General features: G+C 39.6%; 1 protein-coding gene across 2 annotated transcripts in view; it reads left to right on the forward strand.

The window, feature by feature from the left end:
• LOC126186242 (cation-independent mannose-6-phosphate receptor) overlaps nt 1–12,051 on the forward strand; it is a 628,020-nt gene that overhangs the window by 32,086 nt on the left and 583,883 nt on the right. For both annotated transcript variants that reach the window (XM_049928195.1, XM_049928194.1), the window contains exon 3: nt 642–748. In XM_049928195.1, the coding sequence (XP_049784152.1) occupies nt 642–748 (107 nt within the window). The remainder of the gene's footprint in view (nt 1–641; nt 749–12,051) is intronic.

Below are 12,051 nucleotides of genomic sequence, written 5' to 3' on the forward strand. Positions count from 1 at the left end.
CCCTATTTTACTCCGTTACGCGCCCGTCTACAGCTGTCGCCTTATATATCTTCCATTTTAGCAGATGACATGTGCTCAGCCGATTGCGTACTCGAGTTTATTAATGCCAGTGAGATGACGTCAGTCATTTGAAGCTCTTTTTGGGGACAACCAACCCCCTTCTATAGTGGTTCTTTAAGCTTTCCTTCTGTTTTTAGTTTCTCCAATTTTTTGAGTTTCGTTCCCATTGCTGCTGGTTTCCAATTTCGGTTTTTTTACCTTTTCCTAAGTCACAGACCGGGCGCTAATGACCGTAGCAGTTTTGCGCCCTAAAACCATAACAATAAATACATAAATAAATAAAGGAGTGAGTTGACTAAAACTCATTGGAGTTATTTAAAAAAAAAATAAAAAAAAAGCAACAACAACATTTTGCTGGCACTTTAAATCAATAGACTTCATTCTATCTATCATCACTAGAAGTTCGTAATATACCTGTCTTGTGTGGAATCTACAGTATCATGATGTACCACAGTCAGCAAAGGAATGTTATACATTCATGGACAAAATTCTCTAATCCACTTGTTCATAAGGAATTTTATGTTGCTCTATGAATCATATGCACTGATATTTATTTGCATGTTTCTCATTCTGTTTCACAGAACATTCTTTTGCAAATGGTACACTGAAGGTTATTTTGAATGGAAAGGAGAAATGTGTGAACGACAAAAATTATGAAACCGAAATAATATTTTCATGTGTAGAAAAGGTAAGTCATTTTAGAAAAGTTTGCATTTCAGCAAAAGACCTATGTAGTTTCACATTTAAAATGACACTTTTGTTTTCAGTAGTTAATCTACATGCAGCATCCCATGGGATTCATATGTAATGTCTGATGATGAGATTGAAAGGAGGACATTAGCAGAAAAAAATAAAAGATAGAAAAGCAAGTAGTTGTCATCATCTCAGATGAAATTTGTATTATTTTAAAGGTGCCATGTCAATTTCTCAGAAGCGTTAGCAAAAATACCTGTGGACCAGTAGACACATGACTCCTCAACAGTCTACAAAGTAACACTACAACCCAGTTGTTGTTTCTCTTTGTCACTGTTCTCTGTCCCATTACATTACTCTGTGTCCTGCCCTGATCTTTCTCTGCTTTCCCTATTCATTCCCCATATGACACATGCTTTCCCTTGCTTACTGTGTATGATGTGGCATACTGGCTTCTGAGCCAGTCAATAGCAAGGGTCTTCCCCACTTACAACACATGGCGTATGGTGCCCTCTGTTCCAACTTCTTGCTGATATAATTATTTGTAGACCTTCACACTGATCTCACTTCCTACCTTCACTCACACACATTTTTGCATGCTCTCTCTCTCTCTCTCTCTCTCTCTCTCTCTCTCTCTTTCTCTCTTTTTCTGTCCTGAATGCACCACACACACACACACACACACACACATTCTCACACCATACTGCTGTTGTCCAGTCCATTTACACCTGCTGCCCCTCTCCCCACTTTACCTGCCAATGTGCACCCCGCATGATTGTTGTTGCTTTATTTCTCTTTTTGACTTTGATATCATCCTGTTTTCACATTGATCGTTATTTCATATCCATCTCATTTTTTTACTAAATCTAGTTTCATCCTGTTCCACTATAATTCATCTAGTGTTATTTTTTATGAGTTTCAAAATATTCCTACAAATTTTTACTTGCTTTTTATCCTCCATGGGTTCTTGCTCCTTTCATCCACGTGGGTTCTTGCTCCTTCTGTCTGTGCTAGTACAGAAAAGTTTCTCTATCCCTAGCTGGGACTCAGTCTCACATACTGTTCTTCAATTGTTCCTAGTTTGTGGACTCTCACCAAATGGCCTGGCCATCAAATTACCTGTCCGCAGCTGCAAAATTCTTCCACAATTACCTCTCCTTGTTCAAGTTTTGTCAATCCATTGCCTTCACCTACCTAGTCCTTCAAAACTATATTAACTCAGGCTCGAGTCTCCTCTCACTACAGCTCCATCTGTAAAAACCTGCTCTGCACTTCCAAATGTCTGCGTCCCATCTTCCAGCACGTCATACTCCCGCCATGGATCACCATCTCTGCCAACCACTCCCCTCTCTCATACCTGCCAGAACCTACCCAGCAGACTTACTACACGTGTCAGACCCACAGAAACTTCTTCCCACTGCTGTACAGAACCCAGAGCCTCAGTGCAGCTGCAACAGGGTTATGAAGGGGCCATCTCAAAGCCTCAGTATCACAGAAGTGTCAGTCCTTTTCAAAGGCCTCACCTTTTGCCCCATTCTTACATTTAATAATGCTGGGCTTGTTAAAGGCCTTCTCGCACTATCATGATTCTTATAGCAGAAACACCTTTTTGCCACCAACCCTACCAATCAGACATGATCTAGAAACAGTATTGAAACCTGCCTCATTCAATTTACTCTTCTGTCCAACCATGATCTATCCCACTACCCTTGTATTACCCTTGATAGCTTTCCAGAATTTCGTAAGCTCAAACTTTGCCTCACCATCATTCCCTAAATCTGTCAACATGGAAATCAACCTTAACCTTACATCCACAGAAAGAACTGCAGTCCACCTCCTAAAACTGATCCCAACCTTATAATTCTGCCTTCCAACAAAGGTTCCTCCACTTTTGTTATGAACTGCAGGGATTATGTGGCTGAGAGCCTCTGTCAGCTGTCTGACATGTCCACCTAGAAGCCCTGCCATAGTGACCCCATTCCAGAAACCAAGCATGATCTCCAGTTTCTCCTCAAATCCCTGAAGCTCTCCCCAGAGTGTTATCTCCCTCCTCATCCCCTTCATTTTCTGCACTCCTACATTCTACGTGCTTCTTAAAATACATAAACCTGACCACCAAGACACCACCATTGTGGCTGGATACTGCACCCCTACAGAGAGAATCTCTGCCCTCCTGGGGCAATACAGTATAATCTTGGTATTTTGAGATTCCGTGTAATTCGAGATGATCTTAAGAAAATTAAAATTTTACATAAAACTAGAGTAAAAGCTTGTTTTCATAAGTTGTCCACATGTACGTTCTGTGCACTTTATCGAATGTGGTACATTTTGAATTTTCTTTCAATTTTCCATGTACAATTCAGGTAAAACTGTCGCACGTAGGATATTTGTTCATAATGCTCAAAAATAACCTTAGCCTCAGACTGCTAATGCATTTCTATTACAGATGGATAGATACCATTTGGTTTTAAGGAGTTTGAGTATACCCAAGTAACAATACAGTACACGTTTTAGAATGCTGGCTTACCATTGTTGTAGGTACTTTAATTGGTTGTGTGTAACACCTGTACTGTAGTGTTCCCACCTGTATCATGTTAATTTTAGTGTTGTATGTATGTTCAGTGTATTGTACATATGTAACTGTGTGTTTCTTAATGTTTTAATTCATACATTAAAGTTAGTGGTAGAGGTAAGAAAAAATTTGTGCCATTGAATGTGAAACTGCGAGCTCTCTAAAGACTAAACAAAGGAGAAACATAAAGAAAAAGAGAAAAGAAAAAATCTTGCTGCTGGGTAGGAAGGCGGTGAAGTGACAGTTCAAGAGTGGCTTAGAAACAGAGACAAAATTGAGAAGTTTTCTTCAAACAAGTGTTCTATCTATTTCGTCATTTGAATGAATGGAAGTCATTGAACAAATCTCAGTGTAAAAAAATGAGTGAAACTTTGTTTGTTTAATTTACTCAACAGAACCAAAAAGGAAAGCCAATTTCGTGGCCGGTTCTGCAAGAAAAAGCTGCATTTTTTAGAAATGAGTTAAAGGAAGGTGAGGATGATTTCACTTGAAGCTCGGGATGGCTGAATAGGTGGAAGAAGCAATACATCATAAGAAAGCTTGAAATTTGCAGTGCAAAACTTCTGCAGATTGTCAAACTGTTACACAATTTTGTGAGAAATGAAGAAAAACTTTACAAGAAGTAATCTCACTTGTGATAAACTGTATAACTATGATGAAACTGTGCTAAATTTAAAATGCGTCCATCTAAAACTCTAGCCTCAAAAGAAGAAAAGGCTGCCCTGGGCTACAAAAAATGTAAAGCGAGGTTAATAGTTGTTTCTGCATTGAATGCAAATGGATGCCATAAACTGAAGCTGCTGGTATTAGGGAAGTCTGCTAAGCCTGGAGCTTTAAAGAATATCACTGGTTGTGCACTGCCTGTCACATACATCCACCAAAAATGTGTTTGGATGGACAAAAATATTTTTAAGAACTGGTTTTTCGAAGATTTTATTTCAGAGACCAAAAGATACGTAAAGAAAAAGTGCTTGCCTTCCAAAGCAATCATAATGCTTGAAACACTGGTTCACACCTTGATGAGGAAGAATTACAAAGTAACAGTATTCGCGCAGTGTTCTTACCCCCTAACGTGACGAGTTTAGTACAGCCTATGGACTAAGGTGCCTTACAATGGGAACTAGATTCTATGGAATCAAACGGATACCTGCAATACAGAGGAAGATAGCCTACCAGTGGCAAAACTGATGAAAAAGCTTGCTGGCTGTGGAAATGCAAGTGTGAGTTATGTCCCAAACTGGATGAACAGTGATAAACAGTTCGAAATGACTGATCTTGCAGTAGTTGACATGAAATGGATAGTGAAACTGCTGAAGACAGTGATCATGAGGAATTGCCCAAAGAAATTGTACCAGTGATCACTCACCCTGAGGGTTTGGCAGCACTAGATGTGGCATTGTCTTAATATTGAGCAGCAAGTGAAAGCTACTCCAAATGACACCATGCTTCTTAGAAGATGGCATGACATTGCTGCTTAAAAAACGAGATTCTGTTTTAAAGCAAAGGACTGTGAACAATTTCTTTAAAATGTGACCTATTTTTTGCAACTTCAAAATGTGTGCCAATATATGTACGTATAAAACAATTATGTACTATAATGATTTTTATTTAATTTGTTAACCATTGTTGTGTTCATTAAACATTTATTCGTGATTTACCCATTGACTTAGTGATGTTTCTGTATTTTCTGAGTTTTCTGTAATTCAAAGTAGCCTTAGCCCCAGTTAGCTCGAATTGCTGTGGATCTGCTGTATCTTCAGCCTGTTATGGTAAATTACCCTCCTATATAAAATGCAATACCCATTTCCTCTACAGACATTTCCTGACCCTTTATGACTGGCGCTGTGGTGGTCACTGTTAATGCTGCTGCCCTCTATACAAAAGCCATCAATGCCCATTGCGTTGCTGTCTTCACAATACCCAACTGCCTCCGAATCAAAAAACTTCTTTCCTGGTCACTATGACTAATTATATTATCACCCACACTTACTTCTTTGAAGGCATCACATGCAACACAGCTATGGGCTCCTATTCCAAATTAGTTATGACCTATATGAAGGAATCCTTCCTAGCCATCCAGTATATCCTTGCTACATTGCTCTCTTGGCAATACCCAGCTGCCTCCAAATCGAAAAACTCTTTCCTGGCCACTACAGCTAATTATTGCCTCCAAATCAAAAAACTCTCTCCTGGTCGCTACGGCCAAGTATATTATCAGTCACACTTACTTTTCTTTTGAAGGCATCACATGCAGCACAGCTGTGGGCACCTGCATGACATCACCCTATTCCAAATTACTCATGAGCTTTAGTATCAAAAATCCCTCACGTGGTTCAGATTCATTGTGACTTCTACATGACCTGGATCCACATTCCTACAGCACCTCAACAACTCCTCTCACATTCACGTTTTCTGATAACCCACAGCACAGCATGATACCTTCCCCATTATTGACCTCCCACTTCATGGATGGCTCCATTCACTCCAGTGTCCACGTAAAACATAGTAACCACCAACAATACTTACATTTCAACAGGTTCCACCCTTAGACACTAAGTGGTCCCTTTCATCTTTCATGCTGCCTAGCCACCCATAGTTGTCACATCTGCAGTGGCTCTGCCGTATCTTCCGCCTGTTATGGTAACCTACCCTCCTTTATAAAATACAGTACCCATTTCCTCTACAGACACTCCATAGCTCCTGAGCCTTTATGACTAGCACTCTGGTGGTTACTGTTAATGCTACTGCCCTCTACTCTCCAAATATGCAGATTGTCTCACTGAGGCCTTTAGAGAGCAAAACTACCCTCCTCACCAGATTTCCCACGCCTTTTCTCCCCAGTCAGTTACCATACCCCATTTGCTTAAATGTAAACAAAAACTTCTAACTTGTGTTTTATTGTTATGTGCATGCACAAAATAAAATTGAAATTTCAATACTGTATGATTATATAAGATATTAAATGCCATTATAGCTGATTCATGAAGTAAAAATATCTTGAACTACCACTCAAACTGTTGAAGAATGGGAAGAAAGAAGTTGCACCTATAATTGCGTATGCAGCTTGGCAGAGCAGTTGTTGTTAAAGCTCTTATTGTAAACCAACTTTCATTCGAATTCACCTTTGTTGTACCTTCTGTTTCTGGCATCTGCTTATTTTATTTAATTTTTCATGTCAGTTTCCTTTTCCCTTCCATTTCCATTTTCTTCATCAGTGGTAATTGCAGTGTTCTTCTATGGTAATCCTGGACCATTTATTAATCAGCAGTTCATAAGGTGATACTTCAGTTGTTGAGTGTTACAGCTCATGTAGTACAGCCTCAAAGCTATTATATCCATTCGTCACAAACTGTTTTTCAGTACAATATACTTACATAATTGTCCTACTCCCCTCATTTCTCCTGATTTCTTCGAAGCTTTCCCTTGAATTGTACCCTTCTTTGGGATTGAAATAACTGTTTTTCATCTCCCTTTCCCATTCCTAACATGCATTATTTTCAGGCACTTGTATCTTGAAATTCCAATATAGGTCCAACAAGATCTGTGAATTTTATTATTTTTTATGTTCTTACTTGTTAAGTACACATCATGTCTTCCTTAAAGCTCATCACTACCACATTGTTACGCAAAGAATCTGTCCTAGTTTCAGATATAAGTACAGATTTCGTACCAATGTAGCACTAATTTTGTATTTTACAGGTACTACTTCTATCTCAACATTTATCACCACCTACTTCTTTGTTAATTTGCTGTTCTTTCCTACATTTGTAGAACATTTAAAGACTTTTACTAGCAAATCTAGTTTAAATGTACCTCAAACTGATGCCCACTTCAGTAATCATTAATGTATGCCTTGTTTTTGCCATTATGTTTACGAGTGATTGGTAATTACCTGTAACCTCCATTTTCTTTTCTTCCACTAGAGTCTTCCATATGCTGACTGTTCCTCAAGTTCTCTTTGTAATATTAGTTGGTCATCCTTCCATTTGAGATGGTGATTGAACCACAAACAAACTCCCACGTAGTTTCTCTCTTCCGTCATTCCCCTTTGCTATTTTTGCAGTTTGTGTCATTATCTGCATTTTGTGGTAAACTACATTGAATCAATCATAAGACTGGCGATTGAAATAAATTGCATTTTTTAAAATTTTCGTCCTAGTCAAATTGATATCCCCCTGAAGATTGGTGACCGTCTCTTTTCCAGCCACCTCTTCCTCTCCTGGGCAGATTCAAATACTGATACCTGTTATCATTGTTTCCCTGATACCTCGTACCTCTGGTATTTTCCCCTTTCACCTTCCCTTTGCTGCAGGTTTCAATCCGTCATTCGCACGTCATAAACTAGTGTATGTAACTGTTCCAAAGCCTGCAATATGCCATCCACATTCTCTTCTGAAATACCTTCTCCTGCATGCTCATTGGTAATATAACAAGGGGTAAGGCAACCAGATCATAACTAGAAATGGTTCTTAAGATACAGGTTTTGCTCCCAGTAACTACAAAGCTCTTTCCTGAGATAATGCAGTTCCTTACATTTTTTAGCATACTCTGTGACTGATATTAGTTCAATAACACTTCTACAAAATCATTGTACTGCTGGCCAGAACTTCCTGCCTGCATGCCCCATGATGAAGTATCTGCTTCCAACCTACTTATTACACAGTCAGACTTTTGTGTATCATGTTCAGGAATAATGCCCTGAAACTGTTTGAGGAAAGCCACTGTGTATAGTTTGCCTTTGATTGAAAAATGCTGGAATTCACAGTTTTAAATTTTATCCTTCATTGAAGCTCCCATCCCAGGATATTATTTTTCTGGCTCAGCAGACTTCTGTCTTTGGAGTTCAACGCACTCTTAAGGGATTCTGTCTGTTCTGCAGTAAGGTTAGTGTTCTTATTATGTTGTTCACTAATCATATGTTGGATAATGTCCATTTTTTCCTGCACTTCAGGTGAGGTTTCATTTTAGCATTCCTCAACAGTATTAAGCTTCACAATTAATTCAGATTTTGTATTTTCGGTATTTATGCTCTTCCAAGTATGTAAATACCTTAGAAGTTTTCTTAAATGGGCTGTCATTGATGTTACAAAAGATCTCTCTACAAGTTACATAAATTAACTGTTTTGCCAAAATTTTCTGTTGTCTTGCTAGCTTCCTACCACTCATCTACGAATTTCTGTATTCAGTTTGTCTACATTTACTTGTAGTTTTTGATTGATCTCAATTCACTATCTTTTCTTGTGCATGTTTCTAAGGTTTCCGCAATATTTACTACCCCACTGTACACTTCTTCTGTACATCCGATACAGAACTGTATTTGCAAAAAATATTTTCACTCATATTTTCTGTGGGATGCCCTGCTTACATTTCTTCTTGCTGATTATTGTGCTCTGCTTCTTCCACATAATTTCTATTAGGCTCCTTAACTCTTCTTAAATTCATAATGAAACTCTCATCTTGACCAGAAAATTCAGGGTGTACATAAAGTCCGGGAACACTTTCAATTATTTATTGCGCAAGAACTAAACATTGTGCAGATGTCATACATATTGCATTTTGAAGAGAAACTCTGAAAGTTTGTAAAAAAAAAACATTTAATATGCAAACCATGAGTGACCCGGCAGACGTCAATACGGTAATGGAATTCTTGCCATACCCGTCCCAGCATGGCATCGTCGACTGTGGCAGTTGCTTCTCATATTCTCTCCCGGAGCTCTGCTACATCATGTGGTAGAGGCAGTACATACACCAGATCTTTAATGCATCCCCACAGAAAAAAAGTCACATGGAGTGAGATGTGGTGATCGGGGAGGCCATTTCATGAAACAGCTGTCCCCTTCTGTAGCTCTGCACCTGAACTCGACATGTTTGCGACTAGCGCTGACTATCGACAAATTACCAAACTATGCTGTGGAGGTATCCATGCAAAAAAAAACTTTCAGGGTTTCTCTTCAAAATGACTTATGTATGATATCTGTCCAATGTTTGGTTCTTGTGCAATAAATAATTGAAACTGTTGTGTCTAGACAAGACAGTCTAGACACAGGGTGAGGTTACCGAAAGGGCACGCGTCAACTCACGCCGGCTGGCGTGAAGTCTGGAACAGGATAAGTTGTGAATGCTATAGAGAAAAGTATGCAGCTTAGGTTATACTTAACTTTTATTCCATCATTGTGGTACATCGCTATCGACGATACAAATTAGACTCTCTCCAGATAGGGTTAATGGCGCCTTGCTAGGTCGTAGTCATGGACTTAGCTGAAGGCTATTATAACTGTCTCTCGGCAAATGAGATAAAGGCTTCGTCAGTGTAGTCGCTAGCAAAGTCGTCGTGCAACTGAGGCGAGTGCTAGTCCGTCTTTCTAGACCTGTCATGTGGTGGCGCTAGGTCTGCGATTACTGACAGTGGCGACACGCGGGTCCGACATGTACTAATGGACCGTGGCCGATTTAAAGCTACCACCTAGCAAGTGTGGTGTCTGGCGGTGACACCACAGAAACTGTTCCTGGACCTTATGTACACAGTGTATTTATTTCAGTACTTCCTTATGAAATGCGTAAGAAAGATTATCGCTTTAGTCTGAGTAATTACTTAGTTAAATGCTATCCATCTGCACGCACGCGCATGTGCGCTCTCTCTCTCTCTCTCTCTCTCTCTCTCTCTCTCACGCACACACACACACACACACACACACACACACACACACACACACACACCATATGTGTCCTCTTAGATTGTGCACTACAGTAGTCACTGACAACAATCTAACCCTTTTGTTGCTCATGATCAGTGTGCGTCTGGCATGTAACTGCCTTTACAGCATCTTCTTTCTTCATATCTGGCCCAAAGCTTGCTTTGCTTCCAGTTGTCTTTCTTCTACATTATCTGGCTTACACACCACTTTCTGTACTCACAAACCATTTATGCTCTCCTACCATGCAGTGTTAATTCTTCATTATTTAAATTATATAGTGCTGCCTGCAACTTTCATTTTTCCTTTATTATATGTGTGTTGTTGTTGTGGTCTTCAGTCCTGAGACTGGTTTGATGCAGCTCTCCATGCTATTCTATCCTGTGCAAGCTTCTTCATCTCCCAGCACCTACTGCAACCTACATCCTTCTGTATCTGTTTAGTGTATTCATCCCTTGGTCTTCCTCTACGATTTTTACCCTCCACATTGCCCTCCAATACTAAATTGGTGATCCCTTGATGCCTCAGAACATGTCCTACCAACCGATCCCTTCTTCTAGTCAAGTTGTGCCACAAACTTCTCTTCTCCCCAATCCTATTCAATACTTCCTCATTAGTTATGTGATCTACCCATCTAATCTTCAGCATTCTTCTGTAGCACCACATTTCGAAAGCTTCTATTCTCTTCTTGTCCAAACTAAACTAGTTATCGTCCATGTTTCATTTCCATACATGGCTACGCTCCATACAAATACTTTCAGAAAAGAATTCCTGACACTTAAATCTATACTCGATGTTAACAAATTTCTCTTCTTCAGAAACGCTTTCCTTGCCATTGCCAGTCTACATTTTATATCCTCTCCACTTTGACCATCATCAGTTATTTTGCTCCCCAAATAGCAAAACTCCTTTACTACTTTAAGTGTCTCATTTCCTAATCTAATTCCCTCAGCATCACCCAACTTAATTCGACTACATTCCATTATCCTCGTTTTGCTTTTGTTGATGTTCATCTTATATCCTCCCTTCAAGACACTATCCATTCTGTTCAACTGCTCTTCCAAGTCCTTTGCTGTCTCTGACAGAATTACAATGTCGTCGGCGAACCTCAAAGTTTTTATTTCTTCTCCATGGATTTTAATACCTATTCCGAATTTTTCTTTTGTTTCCTTCACTGCTTGCTCGATATACAGATTGAATAACATCAGGGAGAGGCTACAACCCTGTCTTACTCCCTTCCCAACCACTGCTTCCCTTTCATGTCCCTCGACTCTTATAACTGCCATCTGGTTTCTATACAAATTGTAAATAGCCTTTCACTCCCTGTATTTTACCCCTGCCACCTTTAGAATTTGAAAGAGAGTATTCCAGTCAACATTGTCAAAAGCTTTCTCTAAGTCTACAAATGCTAGAAACGTAGGTTTGCCTTTCCTTAATCTAGCTTCTAAGATAAGTCATAGGGTCAGTATTGCCTCACGTGTTCCAATATTTCTACGGCATCCAAACTGATCTTCCCCGAGGTCGGCTTCTACCAGTTTTTCCATTCGTCTGTAAAGAATTCGCGTTAGTATTTTGCATCCGTGACTTATTAAACTGATAGTTCGGTAATTTTCACATCTGTCAGCACCTGCTCTCTTTGGGATTGGAATGATTATATTCTTCTTGAAGTCTGAGGGTATTTCACCTGTGTCATACATCTTGCTCACCAGATGGTAGAGTTTTGTCGGGACTGGCTCTCCCAAGGCCGTCAGTAGTTCTTCTTGGGACTGGCTCTCCCAAGGCCGTCAGTAGTTCTAATAGAATGTTGTCTACTCCCGAGGCCTTGTTTCGACTCAGGTCTTTCAGTGCTCTGTCAAACTCTTCACGCAGTATCGTATCTCCCATTTCATCTTCATCTACATCCTCTTCCATTTCCATAACATTGTCCTCAAGTACATCACCCTTGTATAGACCCTCTATATACTCCTTCGACCTTTCTGCTTCCCCTTCTTTGCTTAGTACTGGGTTTCCATCTGAGCTCTTGATATTCATACA

This window comes from Schistocerca cancellata, chromosome 1, assembly GCF_023864275.1.
Source record: "Schistocerca cancellata isolate TAMUIC-IGC-003103 chromosome 1, iqSchCanc2.1, whole genome shotgun sequence".
NCBI classification, from domain to species: Eukaryota; Metazoa; Arthropoda; class Insecta; order Orthoptera; family Acrididae; genus Schistocerca; species Schistocerca cancellata.